Below are 19,944 nucleotides of genomic sequence, written 5' to 3'. Positions count from 1 at the left end.
AACATCTACTATGGAATAACGGGGTCTAGTGGAATATTTTGAATAAGATGTAAAAGAAGCTGGACATTGCTCATAAATTACAAAAGAAGTTTAAACAAAATATACACAGTGAGTAGCTATAACATAAAATTTTCTCAGTTGTTTTAAAATTTTTAAAGTAGAAATATGCGGAAATGTTCCACTTTTTGCTTGCCTGTGCAAAAATTTAAAAAATAGATACTACCATAAAGTAAATATCTCATAAGCTAGAGCCAAACTGGTATTTCTTAGATCAGATTCTGATTATGCGTACAAAAATCTATAGAAATCAGCTCTTATTGACTCTGCCGCAAAATTTTGTTGGCCAGTGTTATCATTGCTTCGGCATACCTATGTATGTACTCAGCCAGCAAAGTATACGTAAATGGAAAAAAATCGTTTACAAATCTGATATTTCATTCGTTTTGCGATTTAATTTTCGATCTTTTATCGGATTCACCCTAGGAAGTACAGAAAATGTTTATGAAACGGTTACGTTTTCGACTGTTTTTCTGAAATTTTTCGTTGAAAATTCTATCACAGATGCTTTTCATAAGTAGTTACTGAAAACAAAATTTAATTTTTTTTATGTACATGGGAGAAAATTGTATTGAAAAGCAACACGTTTACTGCCAAAAGCTGTATGTCTGGCAACCCTAGTAGACCCTCACTACCTGGTGATCAGTTATCTGATTAAAATTTAAAATCCAGTCAAACTTAAATTCAGTAAGTATTTTCCAAGTCGAGTTTGGTGCTTTCGATGCGACGCATTTCGACGATATAGAGGCAGGTGGAAAGAATAGTTAACGTCGCTGAAACTTTACATCTGCTCTAATTTTTCTTAGGAATCTTTCAAAATCTTTCTAAGAAATCGAATTAAAAGCTCGAAATTTAAAATAATTTTTTTTTTTGATAGTGCACTAACATGAAACTTAGATTTACGCGGTTTTTGTTAAAAAAATAAATAAGCTATACTTTATAAAAAAGAACTCAAATTTAAAAATAATGAAATAAATAGCCAAATCGGGCCCTAACCGACAAAAAGGTCCAAGCGACATTTTTTCAAAATTTTATTTTTGATGCAGAAATGTTCCTGGAGCATTTAGATGAGTTTCTGCATCACAAATTAAATTTTAAAAAGATTACCGCTTACGTCTTTTTGGCGGTGAAAGCTCGAAATCTTGTCAATATGTGAGTGTTGTATAGTTATGATAAGCATTATATTTAGTTGTCGAAACCCAGTTGTTTCCCAGTGCACTTTTTTATCAAATTCTACTTTATTTATGTAGAATTCCGCATTGCTTTCATCCAATCTACATATTTACATATTTAATTTTTTGTATGAAGAACTTGCTGCTTACAGGGCGTATGATAAACATTCCAGTAAATTAATGAGGTTCTTTGTAAAATGCAGCTATCCTAGTTTTACATATTAATCATGTGGCTAGGCAATAAAGCGCATTTGACCACAACTAATCACCACTCTTCGAAGCTACACACACACACAATAGCAGCACCTACTTATACGGTGTTTACATGAGGCGTCTGGTGTGAACGCCTTTTCAATGAATCGCTTCAAATGATGTTGGGGGCGGGCAGCCAACTTTTGATTCAACTAATCGCCTCTGGAAAATCGCCCCATGAGAACATCGTTTTATTTGCACACAATTGAACTGGTTGTTGTTTTGCCTACATACTTATGAGAACCAACATATGTTGTATGTACGTATAATAGGGTGGTCCGCAAATGTAGGAAGCAAATTTTTACATCAGATTTGCTAAGCGCCAACCGCTACGTCGATGCTACTATAGTCGAAGATATCACATACCAATTTGGGACCCGTTCGGAGTCGGCTAAGGCGTGGCGCACAGGCGTCAAAGTTCGGATTACCCTATGAAGACGTCTTAACCGACTCAAAACGGCAACACTTCGACTTTAGTAGTATTGATTTTGGGTATTAAACGAAAAAAATATGTTTAATTTTTTGAGTCTCCATAGAGGCATCTGGCCTTTGATCCCTTCGCGACACGTCTTAACCGACTCAATATCTTGGACTTTAGTAGTATCAATATTGGGTATTAGATGGGGGGAAAAAATTAATTTTAATTTTGTGAGTCTCTATAGAGGAATCTGAACTTTGGCCACTGTGCGACACGCCTCAACCGTCTCTAATCGGGACCAAAATTTGTATGTGATATCTGTGACCGTGGTATTACCGATTGAGGGGGCGAGACTGAAGAAAATCGTTCATTTGTTTTTTTTTTAGGGACCACCCTCATGTACATACATACATCTGAATATGCAACAATACTATATTCATACATACATACATGTATACGTACTTACTTCCGTAGCCACCATGGACTAAGCATATGTTGTTTTGAATATTTTTAATTTTTCCAGTTCGCTTATTTACAGGTTCAGGTATGCTGGGAGGTTGGTGGTTCGGTTGCTCACCTTCATCGCCCGATAGTAATTTCCTGCGCGTGGCTAATGCATTCCCCAATCGCCGTCTCTCGGATAACACATTGATGACGCCGAAAATACGCATAGCGCCATCGTGTGCTTCCTCGCCTGGTGGTACGCCAGGCAGTGGACTGCCAACGCGTCGACACTCTAGCATCGGACCACAAGAGCGACGCGGCTCGACAATCAATCTGTCACCGCCTACTGTAAGTGGCCGCCTTCCTTTCAACACATCCATCTACTGTTCATCTTATGGCGGTGTGTGCATTTAAACAAAAAAAATAAATAAATAAATATACATATGCACGCCCGCTGATTTATGTAGTTCTGTTTAATTGATTTCATTTTATTTTGTGTTTTTCTGTTTTTGTTTTAGTTAATTTGTTAGAGAGCCGCTTGGTGGTTTAGCAATTTTCTTGAAACACAAGTAGTTAATGGTGGGGTTGTGGGCGGTGCGCTGGTACATTGTGTTACACGCCGATTTTGTAGTGAAATTTTTATTTTTTAAACAAATCAAAATTTTCATATATTTAGCCTCTTAAATAGTTCGTCCCATTTAGAGAATCAAACAAAAGCTGTATATTCTATGCAAATGCTCTACTATCGCGTAGTTATGTAAATTGTTTTTGTACGACTTTTTCTTTATTTTTGAAGCAGCTTATGTGCGACTTTAGTTTTGTTATAAGCCGCTTTTTTTGTATATTTATTTTTCGTTTCACAAAAGTAAAGTATTAAAATTATTATAAGTATTGAAATTCGGAACAATTGTATTTTTCTTATTTACTTACTACTTAACATTTCATTACATAACAACCACATAAACAATATGGTAATTGGTAAATGGTAAATGCCCCCCTCTACACTTCCTCCTCAAATAGACGTATGGTTTTGGTGCACGCGGTAGCTCCGGATCGAGTTTGTCGGTACCCTCTACGTCGGCCTATGTTGTAAGTCTAAAAAACGCCTCAACAACAACAACAACATTTTTGCTTTCCTACTTACTGCAGGTCTCTTGTGCGAGTACGTTGCGATATTCGTATATTCGCGCATACATACATATGTATCCGGGTATCATGTATTAACCATTATTGCTGCTTTGTTTTTGTAATATGTGAACTACTAAGCACATGTGTATCTGTTCCTTACATACTCGTACCATTTATGCAAGCTCGTACTCGCTCGCCTTCGCACGTTCGTCATATGATAAAAAGCTAAATACCTACATTCATATGTATATCATATCCGTTTTAATGCAAATAAGTTGACGAAAGTCTTTTCTCTTTCTAATACTAATGGAACTTAAAAGTGTTAACTGTCGAAAACAGTTTTTTCTTCGTTTACTGTAAAATGTGAAGTGGTTAGTGCGGACTCCATATCGTTTCAATTAAATTTAATGTATTCAAAATAAGTGCTGATAAAGAAGGCGTTTCTATTATTTATACCACCAGTGTAATGCATCGATATCGTTGTGTCACTAACCGCTTCATGAATGAGTCATCTGGTTTTCGTGTTATAGATTTTTTACATTATTCATAAATATTTTGTATTTTGTTGTTTTTACCTCTTTCTAAGTTTCAGAAGAAAAATGTTTTTTTTTTTGCTTACACGAAATAAGAGTACTTTGTATCAAAATATGGTGTTATATTGAGCCACAACGGCCAAAGAGAGTTAAGCGCTATTTTTTCTGCAGCAAAAAAAAATTTAAAAAATGTCGCTTACATCAGTTTGGCAGTTAGGGCTCGATATACCAAAGGCAAAATTTTACAAAAGTGTTTTACTTATGCTTACTACATTAACATCAAACATTATATTTTTATTTGAAATACAAAAACGTTTTGCTTTTATAATTATAAAACTAGCCCAACTTCAATCACCAAATGTTTAAGCATAAAAAAAATAAGCATAAAAAAAATATGTTAAAAAAAGTGGCGGCCGGCGCACAGTGAGAAATTTTGTATGGAGGTGCGGAATTAATTAATGACTGGAGTAATAATTCAGGTACCGCTATAAAGCTTAGGTAATGTGTAAATAGAAGACAAAGAATGGATGGTGCTGAAAATGGGCTAAATCTGACAATAAATACGCCCACGTTTTTTATACATACATAAGTATAATTTTCAGAAATATGGAGGCGTGGAATTAATTTTTAATTGGAGTAAAAATTAAGGTATCTCAATAAAACTTAGGAAATAAGTTAATAGAAGTCCAAGAATAATCACGCCCACTTTTCATATAGTAGAAATATGAAAACTAAGATAAGGTCCAATTTTTGACTGCTCAGAAGGTGTTGCATCTGTCACTTCCTCAATTTCTGATAATGCACCAAAATCTCTGATAGTGGATACCTTAAAGCAACTTGCAAGCCAATCTTCGTTTTTAGCAAAGAAGAACGTCTTACGTCGTGAACCGTATAGCCATATTTTTTTAACTTTTTTAGAAAATGTCGGCTCAATTTGCTAAATATTCGCTTTAGAAGGTCAAGTTCTAGATTGGGTGCTTCTGTTTCAATGTTTCAACGCACTTATGAACATCCATATAACAATTTTAATAAGACTTCTTAAGAACTGAAGAAGATATGCATGTACTTATGTTATTGCGAAATCTTTCTTTTCTAAGAAATTAATAAAAATGTAAAACAAAAGCTTTTCTTAAAGAAAAGTAACAGATATAAAAGTGGAAAATTTTACTCACCATATGAAAAAAAAAAACTGGGATGAGGTGGAACGAAATCCTTTTGGAATTTTACTTTCAAGATGGCTGCGATTCAACAACTTCTTGGTCGCGTAAATCAAACTTAACAATCCTTGCGACTTGGGAATAGACCACCATTAAAGAAAAACGAATTTTCCAATTACCACATTTGTTCAAAAAAATAATTTCTGTGTAAATTAAAGTCTTTTGTTAATTTATCCCTAATTTCTAATCAGCCAAAAATGGTTTATTATTGATCCCAAAGCTTTAAAGAATCATCAGAAACAAAAACCTAGCGGGGACAAGTGGTGGCAAGTACTTTGTAATACTTTCTTTAATCAAAATCTCAATAATATTAAGTTTTTTCTCCAGAGTGATCTTGTCACAAACCAAACAAACTTACATCAAATTTTAATATGGCATTCAACACGGTATACTATGCCCTTTTATATAACGTAAATAAAAGTTTAAGACTGATGTTCAAATCACTTGTTAATGGTTCAAAACTTTTACATACATTATTCATAGAAATTTTATGGCTTGATTATCGAGCTAATTACTTGCAAAATTAATCCTATTCGATTTTTTTTAGTAAGTCATATAGTAATGGTATGTAGGAAGCCAACCGTTTAGGTTTTTTTAATTAATTTGTACCTTGAATGTCTTAGACAGTTTGAATTAATTCCGCTGATTTCCCGCTGTGCGGCGTCGCCAAATCAGATTTTACAGTTCAAAATAGTCCAAGACCCTAATTTTAAACCGATTTTTTAGATTACATATTAGTACATAAAGCGTGCTCTCTATGTTTTTAGCCCTTTCCAAAAAGTTATTTCACTATTTATAAGGAAGTCGTGAAAGATTTTAGTAGTTTAATATTTTCTATTTTGAGAGTGTGCCGAATAGGTATTTTGATCAAGAAATTTTAGAAAAATATATTTTTATCAAAATTAGAAAAATGTATTAGAAAACCTAGTTTTTTAAGAATTTTTTTTTTGGGGTAAAATAATTTTAGCGAAAAGGTTTTTTAGGAAAAAAATATTATTATCCAAATTAGAATAAATATACCAAACATTTGAAATAAAGATTTTTTGGGGAGCAATAATTTTTTGCAGTGAAAGTTATTTCTTTTGGAAAAAAATATTTTTGGAGAGATATGTCAAAAATAATATATGTTTTGTATAAAAATTTTAGGATGCCAAAAAATAATGGAGGTAAAACAAATTTTTTAAGAGAAAAATTAAAAAAAAATATTTTTGTGCACAAAAAAAAAATAAATAAAAAAATAAAAATATATTATATAGATTTTTGCCTTAGTTTTTAATAAAATTTTCGATCTGCATTCAATCTCCTCAAACTCATCTCACCCCCATCGGTTTTCCCTTCTTTTCTTCTTATATATTATACATACGTCCCCTCCCTTCTCGGGACGACACTCAGGTGTTTAGGGTACGAAAGTGAAATTCACTACCCAACATACATATATCGGGTCTAGGATAGGAGTTGCTTTTTTAGGTTGATTGCGTGTCGGGTGCGAAAATGCTCAGCTGCGCTACTGCATGTAGCTTCCGAACGTGAAGCTTATGTCCCATGTCTGGCGCAGGCACATGCGCACCTAGTGCGTTTTCAGTTGAGGGACACGCATATAATTTTTTGCATATTTCAAGCCTCGCTTCGAATTCAGTGTTCCGTATCGCAGAGAAGTCGCTTTGCGAAATTTTCCCTGTCAAAAAAAAGTTTAGAATAAAAATTTGTATTTGATAAGTAACAAGTTATAAGTCTCACATTATTTCCCAGTAATAACTTTTTAAATTTTAATGATGTATGTACATATGTACATGGATTGATTCTGTATCTACTATCTGTCCCTCATTATCTATACTTTGTGTTTCATATTTTAGTTCTTCTTTTTTATTTTATCACTCTCGGTGTTATTTTATCTTACCATGGTGTTTTTAGGTATAAGATTCCTTATTTATTTAATGTTTTTTTTAATACCTATGTTTGTGGGACTATAAGTGTCAGAACCCAGCAAAAATCTCCATTAAACAAAAAACTGAAAGTTCGGCTTCTACTTAAGTGTAAATGTCCAGCTCATATGTGGCAGCAATCTTTGTGCGCGTGCTAACATTTTTCCATTATCTATTAAGTCTGAGTGTTCGACAGCGTGATTTTTTCTAAATTCATACTCCATTAATTACATACTACTAACAAATGTACACTTTGCCGTTTGTAACAAATTTCAGTGGACATAATTTCATTGATTCTTAAATATGTTTTATTTAATGTATTTCCGTTTCTTCTTTTTGTAATGATTTGTATTGTATTATGTTCAAGAATTACTGAAAACTATCTATAAAATGTGTGCATTCCATTGTTTATCCAACTATACATTTTTTATTTCATTTTCAATTTCGGTTAATTGGAAATTATCGCAGCTTGCACGGAGCATGATCGTGAGTACACGTTTTCGCTTTGGCTTTATTACACACACACATACATACAGAAAGACCCTGCAGCAAATCAAACTGGTTCAGAACTTGCGCTGAGCTAGCCCGAAAAGAGACGGTACTGGTTCTTCATCTATCCCAACTCAATGCTTTCAACTGTCTTTTTTAACATGGCGATGTCCTACGAAGTGACAATTGTCGCCCTCTGCAGAACTTTTGAACTTGTTCTGAGCTGACTCTGGGTTAGATGGCTCTGAGACAGTTCATATAACAACAGTTCTTAGATAGTTCAAAAAGGGTCACCTCCGGACTAGAAAAAATGTGGTTAGTTTTGAGCTGGTTCTAATAAGTATAGTATAGAGCCTTTTCTGTAAATAAGCACGCATACAATTTTGTAAATATAAATACTTCATTATATGTTTCAAGAGCTATTTGTTTTGAACTAATTTACTTTTTGACAAAAACTGTGCTTTAAATTTAGGAACATAAAGTGTCAATTATTCCTTTAATTTCTAAAACCGTTATTCTTAAAAATAATTTATATTTTTTACGTATAATGGGTATTTCTGGGATCCCTATAATTAAAAATCTGAACTAAGTCGTGTCAAAAAATGAGAAAAACGGTGATATATTGAATGATTATTTGTGAAAACCCAGCGTTAAATTGCATTAAATTTATTGAAATGTAATACATAGACTTTCCGGCATCTCATAAGAAATATAGAATTTTGAATATTCACAATAGTTTTCATGCTAAATATTTTTCGTAAATTTTTTATTTAAGGATGGCTCATAAGTATTATAACATAAACAAGTAAATTCACGTTTCTAACTGTGTTGGAAATTTAGTAGAATTCTAGAAACTGTTATAAAAACTTCAATATTTTAAATCAGAGTTTATAAGTATGTAGTTCTATAGCCCATTAAATTTTAGTATAATTAATCGCGCTGATTTTTTATAACTCTTTTTACGCACGCTCTTGAAGGCATTCTCCTATTTAAATATTTTCGTTTAAGATGCAAGATTACACTTTACTACACTAAAATTTATGGGCTACAAAACATACTCGAAATATTTATAAAAAATATCTGATTAAAAATTTGAAATTTTGGAGACAGTTTTTAGAGTTCTATAAGTTTGCAGCACAGTTAGGAATTTGAATTTATTTGGTTTATGGAGTATGAGACATAGTACTTAAATAAAAACTAAACGATATCTGTATATTAATACGCTAACATGAATTTTGTCTCCGTTCGTTTGGCGATTCTACCGAACTGATTTCCAAACCAAGAACACCATTGGAAAGGCATTTTTCCGTAGATGAGCAGAGTTTTTATGGTTTCACAATTGGTTGAAAATTACGCCCAAAACCGTCGATTAAACATTTTCGAATTGTGTATAGATGTTGCTGCAACATGTTCAATTTGACATGTTTCGCCTGTTGTTTCACTACAGATTTGAAACTAAGCTTTGAAATAAAGATAAATATGAAGATGAAGAAATAAATGATAACGATGAAGTCAAAAACAAAGAAGGCAAAAGTGAAGATAAAGACAAAAATGGAGCCAATGACAGATACATAAGAATTAGGGTAACTGAAGGGATAAGAACATTTCTGAATTTATGAAGTGAAACTTCTTTAGCGGCAGTTGGTTGGTTGGTTGTAAATTGTCAAATTCAAGGGGAATAATGCACATGGAAATGGTTTTCAGCGGTTTAGCGGTTTGAGAATAAAAACAAAAACAAAGATACCTAGAGGTACAGGCAAAAACGAAGATCAAAGTAAATTTAAACACTTTAAGGTAAAGGTGAAGAGGAATATGCAAAAATAAAGATAAATATGAAGAAAAGGATGAGGATGAAGATCGATATTGTTATCGATATAAAACTCGATATTTTTATCGATATAATAATCGATATTGTTATTGATACTGTTATTGATTAAATAACCACTATTGTAATCGATATAATAATCAATATAATAATCGATATTGTTATCGATACAATAGTGGATATTGTTATCGGTATAATAATCGATTAAATAATTAATTTTGTTATCGATTTAGTCATTTATATTGTTAACGATATGTATAATAATCGATACTAATGATTGTTATATTTATCGATGAATTAATCGATTTTACAATCGTTGTATTTTTCTATAAGTTTATGGATATTGTTATCGGTATTTTTATCTACACAGTTATCAACAGGGTTATCGATACACTAATCGGAACATGGAATGTGATCACATTATATGACATCACATCACATTTTATCACATGATATGAAGAGACATCACATGATATTACATCACATAATATGATATCACATCACACGATATCACGTGACATGATATTATATGATATGACATCACATTATATGGCATGATATCACATGACTTGACATCACATGATATGACATCGTATGACACGACATGGCATTACAAGACGTCCATCACATGATATGACATCATATGGTATGACATCATATGACATGACATCAGAGGATATGACAACACATGACATGACATCCTATCACACCACATAAAATCACGTCACATCTTATCACGTCATCATAAGGTACGTGAGTAGAAAAAGAAAACGATAAAAGCGAAGATGTGAAAGATAAAAACAAAGATGAAGACCAAGGTAAAGTTACCGATTTCAAAACCAAAAACACCGTTGGAAAGGTAATTTTCTGTAGTTGAGGAGAGTTTTTATAGTTTCGAAATTGGTTGAAAATCGTCGTTTAAAAATTAATTAATTAAATTAAGAAACTTAGTTGTCCAAATTAACAGATAGTTATCGAGCTATATAAAACGTGTGGGATTAACGAAATTTGTCAAGTTAAAGAAATGTATCAAGTTATCGATATTTATTGGATTACCATTATTTATAGACTTAACGAAATTTATCGAGGTATCGTAATGCATGGAGTTCTTTCAACTTACAGAGTTATCGATAACTATTGATATACTGAAATTGGTTGGTTCAACGAAGCGAAGGTTATGGAATTTTCAAAATATATCGATTTATCGAAATTTCAAGGTTATATAAGCTTACCGATTTATCACTGCTTATCGAATTTAATCGTCTTAGCAGAGTGTAACGAGTTATCAAAATGTTTAGATAGTTTTAGAAAAATGTGGAGATGTCAAAATTAAAAATTTATAAAGTTATCGAAAGTTTTTACATTTTTGAGTTATCTAAATTTATCGAGCCATAGAATTTCACAGTTATCGAAATTGGTCGAGTTAACGAATTTTGTTGAGTTATCGAATTTTAGTGTTCTTGAAATTCATCGAACTATCGAAATGTATCAAATCATTGAAATTTATCGATAAACTTGAATGTATCGGGTCAATTCCAAGTCCTGCCGAAGTCCTCCAAAGACCTTCTCAGATAAAAAAAAATTTAGTTACGTTTTAGCAGGAGATTTTCCGGTTAGTTAATTTCCACCGTATAAGTTTTGCTACATACGTAATAAGTTAGAAAACCTCTCCAAGGCTTCTAAAACTAGAAAAACTGTCGAATTTCGACAGTAACTGGCACTCTAGTAATAATTAAAATGAAGAACATTGGAAATTAAAAAAAATCAATGCATAACTACACATTTCGGGGGCTTGGTGATACATTTACGTATGTACATTATCGTTCATATCAATAGCACTTCCATTTCAAAGTGAGATTGTTTACCACTTTTGCTAATTTTTTTTAGATCTGATTAGAAGGTCAAATATTTTGACGAAAAATCGTTAAATTTAACTTTGTTTTGTATAATGTTTTAAAACACGGTTTATATGATTTTATTCGTATTTTATACGTACGTAGATATGTGTAAAAATGACATTAATGTACCAATAACGACTTTTTTGGAAATATATGAGCAGTTGCCCCATAAACTATATAGAGAGTTACAAATTAAATAAACGAAAACAGTTTGTTATTACTTACTAGGGTCTAATAAAATCGAAAAAACATAGCATATTACATTTGTGCATCTTTTGTCAGCTTTCACATGACCAGGATGAGTAACATTGATGACAGCGCAACTAGCAACATATGAGTTTCAACCGTCCAACTCTGCATCCCTTTTTCAGTAGTTCAGAGACAGTTCTGAAATTTGTAGGGCGGAACTAGCGCTTTGCCAGACTGTCCCTAAATTTTGCTGCAGGGGACTTACACAAATCATTTATTGTATTAACCATTCATTATTCTTATATACATATATGTAAATACGGCTCTGTACTTACTTACACATACACAAGCAAACAAATGCTTTCAACTTTCTCCTACTTACCCTCAAATGCAAACTCTATAACTCTGCTTATTTGTAAATCTTACACACACTTCAACTGTACTTAATACCGAGTCATTCGTGGGCAATTCAAAGGAGCAGTTGCTGCACACGAGCAAGGTTTTACTCGCGAGAGCGATATTTATTTCGTTAGTGCTCGCTAGTAAAGAAAACGTTGAAGAGCAGCTGCCTGTCACGAGCAACTCTCAAGTCGAAAAAGAGTGCAAATGGTTAGCCAATATTGACTTAAAACACGGTGTAGCACAGAATATGAAATTTGGAAGTAGTCAAGCACGGTGTGGGTGACATTTTGAATAGTTTTTGCTATTTTACTTTTATTCATTCAATGTTTATTATTATTATTATTTTTTTTTTAATAAACATCTGGCCCATTATATTAACGGCTGAATAGAAAATCTACCTATCTCAGCAAATTTTTCAAGAACATCCGATCTCAATGTAAATGCAATATATCGGCATCTGCGATAGGACGTTATTGAGATATTTTCTGAGATAGGGCTTTTTCAAAATAACAAGCACCATATAAATCCACATTTCAAACTTTGTACAAATATTACAAGTAATCGACAAATTTTCCCTAAAAAATTCCAAACTTTTTATTGAGAGTTTTTAGAAAAAAGGTTAAGTATTTAAGATTTGAAGTTTTTCAGGATTCTTAAGAATTCTTTCTATTTTTACTTTCCCGAAATCTTTGAGGATTTATTTATCACTAGAATTTTTCTGAATTTTTTCGGACTTTTCTGAATTCCACGTTTTATTTTTCGTTATGTTTGTGGGGTTTTTTGGTTTTTTTTTTTAATTTATTTTGCGGGAATATTTGAGAGTGCCTTCTCTGTATGTGTTTCCATTTAATTTTTCAGGACCTTTTGGAATATGTTTGCGGTATATTCTGAATGTTTTGGAACAGCGCTAGATTTTCTCGTTTTTTTTATGATTTTTTCGAGTCCTTCCGGCACTTTTCGGGGTTTTCGTAATTTTTCTTGTTAAATTTTTTCAATATATTTTATTCTTTTTGGAGTTTTCATGATATTTTACTAGATTTTTTAGAGGCTTCCCGGCACTTTTCTGGATTTTCTTAATTTTTTCTTGCTATGTTCTTCGAACTTTTTTTGTTCTTTTCGGTATTTTCACGCTATTTTACAAGACTTTTCGGAAGATTTTATTTTATTTTTCGTGATTTTCGGGTTATTTTTTTTTGACAATTAAACGAAATGCTTTAGGATTTTTCAGGTTTCTTCGATGTTTTTCGCAAATTTTCCAATTTTACATTTTGTATTCTCTGGACCAGAGTTTTTTGGGACTTTTCGGAATTATTCTAATTTTACTTTTCCGGAATCGTTCCGGATTTTTCCCGGGACTTTTTTAATTTGTTGTTACTTTTCTGAGTTTGGCATTTTATTTTTTGTTATGTTCCGGGACTTTTCGAGTTTTTTCGTAATTTGCTTTGCAGCATTTTTCTGGAATAAGTATTTAGGATCTTTTAGGGAGTGTTCATTTTTTTACTTTTGTTGTATTTTTGGAATTTTTTTATATTACTTTTTTTTAATTTTATTTATGGCGATATTTTAGGTCTTTTTGAACTTCCGTTAACGTTTAAGTTCAAAAGTTCTTTTGCTTGAAACAAAAATGTTACAGGTTAGTTTCTGTCTCAAAATAAACCTGTGCTGATTTTCCACCGGGTATCACATGACAACAAATTTTAATAAAAAGCTTGGTCATTGAAAAAGGTGCCGTTACGTTAAAATAAAATCCAATAAGTCTGTTTCCACGTGTGATTTGTTTAATGGTAGAAAATTGTTTGCCAACATATGTCATTTCAATGCTTAGTGCACATTCGGAATTAGTCTTTTATTTTTACCTTAAAAACAAAGAGCTAAGTATAAACGCTGGCTTTTGCTACAAATAATAAAATTCAAAAGTTAAATAAAAAGTTTGTTTGCTTTTTATATTATAAAATGCATACTCGGTACGGCCTTTGGTCTGAGCAAATCTTTGTATTTTGTTACACCGTGTTTATAAGGTCTATCGCAATCTCTTACTATGCATCAATAAATACAAGTACTCTCTTATAATAACAATTTATAAGTACTTAAATTAATAAGCCTACATTACCTACTTACATAAAAATATATATCGAGTACTACTGTTACTATGGGTTGTTGAGTTGTTGTTCGTTTTTCGTTTGATTTGTTGTGTTCTTGCAAAATACAAATGTGTTCCTATGTATCTACATATCAACTCATGAAGCTATATACAAACATAACTGCATATACATACATATATATAACCCAATATACATATATGGGGCGTTTTAAATATACCATAATGGACGGGGTTCACACTTCATGTGTTTGATTTGTTTCAAATTTTCAGGGTTAATGGATAAACACAAATAATAAGTAAATATGAAATTTCAGCTTTATTAATACATTTTTAAAAACTTTAAGCACAAAAACAAAAACAAATCGATTCAATAGTTTTCCAAATATCTCGAGAACGGAGCGAAGAAAAAATTTAAAAAAAAATCACACATACACACATAAAAATTCTCTAAGAAATGAAATATTTTTTCTTGAAAAATTTTTCACATACAAATTTTAAATAAAAAAAATATATTTTTTGAAAATATGCCACCTCAAAAAATTTAAAAAAATCACAATGGTGGCTCTGAGTACCGCGCAATATTTAAGTCTAGTAATACGGGATGCACTCTACAATAATTTGAGTTGTGCATTTTTTTTACAAAGAAGTTGAGTAAAGTGAGTATATTAAAAAATTAAAAATTTTTTTTTTTTTTTTTTTACAGTTTGTTTGAGTATGCAATTTTGTATTCCATTAAATTCTAGTATGATAAAATGCAAGTTTTAAGCGATTGCAAAACTGGCGTTAATTTTTTTTTCTTTTAAAACGGTTTTACACATTTTCTACCAAAAGAAAAAAGTGCAAAAAGCCGTCAGCATAAAAAATATTAAAAATCAACGCAATTTTGTAGTAGCTTAAAACTTGTACTTTATTATACTAAAATTAGGCTACAAAATTGCGTACTCAAACAAATTCTAAAAAAACTTTAAAAAATTTTTTAATTTATAATGTACTCATTTTACTCAATTTCGTTGTGAAAAACAATGTAGAGCTCAAATTATTGTAGAGTGCACCCCATAATACCATACTTGAATATTGCGCAATACTCAGAGCTACTATTGTGATTTTTTTAATTTTGTTTGAGATGGCATATTTTCAAAAAATAATTTTTTTATCAAAAATTTGTATGTGAGAAATTTTTCAAGAAAAAAAATTTAAAAATATTTATTTTCATAGAGAATTTTTATGTGTGTAAGTGTAATTTTTTTCAAATTTTTTCCTGGACCCGTTCTCGTGATATTTGGAAAACTAGTAAATCGATTTGTTTTTGGTTTTGTGCTGTAAAGTTTTTAAAAATGTATTAATCAAGCTGAAATTCCATATTTTTTATTATTTATGTTTATCCATCAACCCTAAAAATTTGAAACAAATCAAACAGATGAAGTGTGAACCCCGTCCATTTTGGTATGGAACGCCCCATATACATATTTATATGCGTTTATTGCTTCGCTTCCGTTTTAATATTTCGTTTATGACATTGTATTTTATGTATTTAAATTGTTATTTTGTGTAATTGGTTATTGGATTCGTTGCCTAAATGGTTCGTTATTTTATTATTATTGTTCAACAGCTTCAATAAAAACGTATTACCCATCACATTTATTGCAGAGTATTTTGAGACATCAATAATTAGACATTTAAGTCATGAGTTGAGCATTTTTCCAGCGAAGAAGAATGTATGTAGGCATGCTTGAGATACAGCTACAAAATGAAAAAAAAAAACATTCGGGGAATGATATTGCTTTAAAATAAATTAAATACAGATAGTTGAACTTGAGTATCAATATCGCATACATTCGCATACATTCTTCTTCAAAATTCGCACAAGAAACACCTACATATGTACATACATATGTATGTATGTATTTAAATAAATAACGGTACATACATACATATACATACACCTATTTATGACACTAGCATTTGTATGCTATGAAGAGACTTCATAATCTTTCAAAGAAATCTCCTTTATTATCCTCCAACAAACAGGGTGGATCAATGCCGAATACATCGAGCAGTGTACCATTTTTATTATCGTCCAGCATGCAATCGATCCGTTCCAGACGCACCTCCACCGTACTCTCCTCGGGACCGTTGGGATCTGGCTCTGGCCTCTTACAACAACTTGGCACTGGAATGGTAAGACAAATAACTACTTCTGTATCAGGCAATGCAAGCCCGGTGCAGCAACATTTAATGGTTAATGGACAACGTACCTACGTCCGAAAGTGTCCGTCACTCAATATCACATTCAGTCAGTAATGAAGAAGAAGAATTGAATAAGAAACAAAGAAATATATATAAAAACAAAAAACATGTGTGAAGCCTGTTGGCGTTGGCAAGATATCACACATTCTACATACATGCATACATATGAAGATTTGCAAACGCCTTAAACGCAAATATGCATTGAATCATTTGAGCTGTGCTTTGTAACCAAATACTTAATAAATAAAAAAAAAGGATTTTTAATTTACACACATACAGACATGTATGTATAGAAAATAATGATATTTAATAAAAAAAAAATCAAAATTTTTAAATGCATAAGTAGATAAAGTCATGCATATGTATTTAGTAAATTGTACGCAAACAAAATGGACACAAAAGCCACATTAACATCAAATATTAGTTAGATGCTAATGGCTTTGGGAATAGGTTTTTGCTTTATTTAATACATATTTACCTAGATAGTGAATTTTTAGTTAGGTAGAGAGCAGGTATACTCTCTTTCGCGGCACACACTGTACCAGGGGTAGCATTGACTATAAATATGACTTTATTAAAAGCCAAATTTTGGCGATATAAACATTTTTTTATTTAAAGTTAAAGTTTTATGCATACAAATGTTTCTACAAATCACTGTTTGAGAGCAGACAAATCTAATGCTGAATTTCCGGTAGGCATTGAAATGACGAATAATGTGTGCCATTTAAAAAATGTCATGTGGAAACGAATTTAATGGCACAGATAGTTTTTAATGTCCAACTTTGTTGTTGTTGTTACAACAGCATGCAAATTCCTCAAAGCGTTTTTGGGGATTTTTTCTGGAGTAACAGTCCTTGATCAGATATAAATGTGGGCGTTCCGCTTACGAAGATCCGATTGTCAACTTTGTCATTAATATTTGTGTCATTTAATGCCTAGTGGAAATTCGGCATAAGTATATATGTATGTACGTATGTTTGTTTGTCTACATACATATACTATGTATGTATGTAAAATCACCTAACTTAAGTTGTAACCATTTTCGTTTAGGTGGCCATCTCAAATGCTAAAGCTTTAGCTCTGAGCTTGATATTTACGCTAGCTTTTTGGTCATCTGAACTCATTCGATTTATGTTATACATACTAATAATTCGGTCAAACTCGGTTTCTTCTTTCTTCTGGTGATATTTGAAAGCAAAGAAGCGCAGTTTTTGATTCTTCAATACGGTTTATTTAAGCTTAAATAATATAATTATTAAGTGTTTTACAAATATCCACGAGGTCAGCTCTTAAGCGCAAAAAAAGAATGAATAAGGAAAATGTCAAGAACCACGAGAGTGGCCGTTGCGTGCTAAGGGGTTCTGTAGCAAACGGTGCCAAAACATATAAATCAAGGACCGAGAACGCGTTCCGGCTTCGGTTTAGTTCCGCATAAGAGCAAAATGTTATGTCAAGCGCGTTTCCGAAGAAGAACCAAACCTGAACAAAAGTATTGAAAACAGTTTGAACAGGAACAAAATATCCGGCAACGTTTTCGTAAGAAACAAAATGTGAACAAAACTATCGGAAACGTTCTTGAAAAGAACAATACGAGAAAAGCACTTTCGAGAACGTTCTGAAGAAGAAAAGAATCAGTGTTGCCAGAACTTTTTGGGCCGACCGGCTAGATTGGCACAAAAAAGCGGCTAAAAACGGCTAAAATGTTTTAGTGAAATTTCACATAGACTCTGGCAAAAAACGGCTAAAATGTTTTAGTGAAAATTCACATGCTTTATTTAAATAAATCGCAAGAAACGAAAGACTAGTTAACACCATTAATTTATATCGAGTGTATATTCCTCATCATCAAAGGAATCACTATTGTATATATCACCTGAATTCATTAATTTTAAGAGATCGTCATCTACAGTAAAATTATGGCAGCATTTTTCTTCACGTTTTAAACCGTATCTTATATATAAAATAGCGTTTAACGTTTTAACGCACATTGGATTTCTTTGCTTAGTTTTTATTATATTCATTGAACTAAATATTCGCTCTACTTCTGCATTACTTATAGGCAAAACAAGAAAACTAAAAACTAGGTTGCAAAGGTCAGCAAAAGGGTTTTCTCCTAGGGCATTTCGAAATTGATAAACTTCGGCCCAAAATTTTACAGTTGAGTCTAAATTACTCCAGGTATGTAACGTTAACCGTTGCCATTGCATCTCTATGGATGTTATTTCGTCGGCATTATATTTGTGGTTTTGTTGCTGTAGTTGAACAAATACTTTTGGTTTAATTTCTCTTAATGCATTTCCAACCGAAAAAAGTCAATTTTGTTTAGTGTGGCAATATTTGTAGGGAGGCGTTGGCGTAATTCCTTTATTAAAGTGATAATAAAATAGCGACCATTTTCTCGAATTATTTTCTCGGCTTCGTGGTCAAAAGCGTTTGTGCTTACTTTTGTTTTTAAATACTTTTCAAAACTGTGATAAAACTGAGGAAATGGAGCAAGGTATGGTTCCAACGGGGAGCATATAGGATCAAATGTGTCCGCGCTAATAACCACTAGGGAGCATAGATGCGAAAGTAAAACATTGAGTTCATTAAAAATCTTCATTGGGTCTGCATTATTGCTTTCGAACAACTTGTTTACTTTTTGCACCTGAAAATTAGGCAAATAGTAAAATCGGCTAAAAACGGCTAACTTTTTTTTACAAACCGGCTAACAAATCGGCTGCCGGCTAGATCGAATTTTCTCCGGCTAGTTGCTATCAAAACCGGCTAAATCTAGCCGGAAAACGGCTAAAATGGCAACGCTGAAAAGAATGAAAACGAAACTTCTGAAAATGTTTCCGATGAGAACGAATGTATTGAGAACACTTTTCAAACGAGGATCAATTAAGAACAAAAGTCTATGGAACGTTCTGCTCTAGAGAATAAAACGAGAACAAATGTTTTGTGAACTTAATAAAATCGTTTCAGTGAGAACGACGATTGTTAATTCTAAGCCGAAGGAAAGCTGCATCATTTTCAACTTCCAGATTGTTTACCATTTTACCATAGGAGAAATAATTTTCCTTTTTCTATGCAAAAAAAAAAAAAAAAAAAAAAAAAAAAAAAAAAAAAAGTTCGTGTCTTAAGTCTTTCGTTAATTTAATTTGCATAACAAACTTTTTAATATTCAAACATTTCAAACTTTGTACGTGCGTTTTGTTCTCACTTGCATTCTTCGAAAATAGTTTAGAGATGATGAACATTCCTGAAACTTTAGTTCTCAAATTGTTCTCAGAAAGAAAGTTTCCTAAACTTTTGTTCCCGTTTTATTCTCTTAAATAACCAAAATAAATTTTTTTCTATGCCACCTATGGCAGATACTGCAGTGTTAAAGTCGTTCTAATAATTTGATATAAACTTGGATTTTGAAAGAAATGAAAACTTAAATGCGTATTTTTTTTTTTATGCTGCCTTCCTTACGTTTTAAAACAACTTTTTAATTTTTATAAGATGTTAATAATTTGTTCGTTTTCTGCAAACCAACTTGTTTAATTCTGTAAACATTTGTATGAATAAAGCTTTAATCGTTCAGCGGATGGTTTTTAGTCTACCGCATTTTGGTTCACTTGAAACAAACAAAACGTAGTATGGCAATTTTAATTAGACAAAAA

General features: G+C 32.0%; 1 protein-coding gene across 1 annotated transcript in view; it reads left to right on the top strand.

Annotated features, from left to right (window-relative positions):
- Positions 1-16,348, top strand: part of LOC118746485 (SCY1-like protein 2) — a 126,929-nt gene extending 110,581 nt beyond the window's left edge. The window contains 3 exon segments of the mRNA XM_036480333.1: positions 2,438-2,691; positions 3,364-3,432; positions 16,046-16,348. Of these exon segments, the coding sequence (XP_036336226.1) occupies positions 2,438-2,691; positions 3,364-3,432; positions 16,046-16,348 (626 nt within the window).
- Positions 16,349-19,944: the final 3,596 nt, after the last annotated feature.

Source organism: Rhagoletis pomonella, unplaced genomic scaffold, assembly GCF_013731165.1.
Source record: "Rhagoletis pomonella isolate Grant_MI unplaced genomic scaffold, Rhpom_1.0 Rhpom_scaffold_00010, whole genome shotgun sequence".
NCBI classification, from domain to species: domain Eukaryota; kingdom Metazoa; phylum Arthropoda; class Insecta; order Diptera; family Tephritidae; genus Rhagoletis; species Rhagoletis pomonella.
The sequence above is the reverse complement of the archived record's forward strand: the minus strand, read 5'-3'. Positions and strand labels throughout refer to the sequence as shown.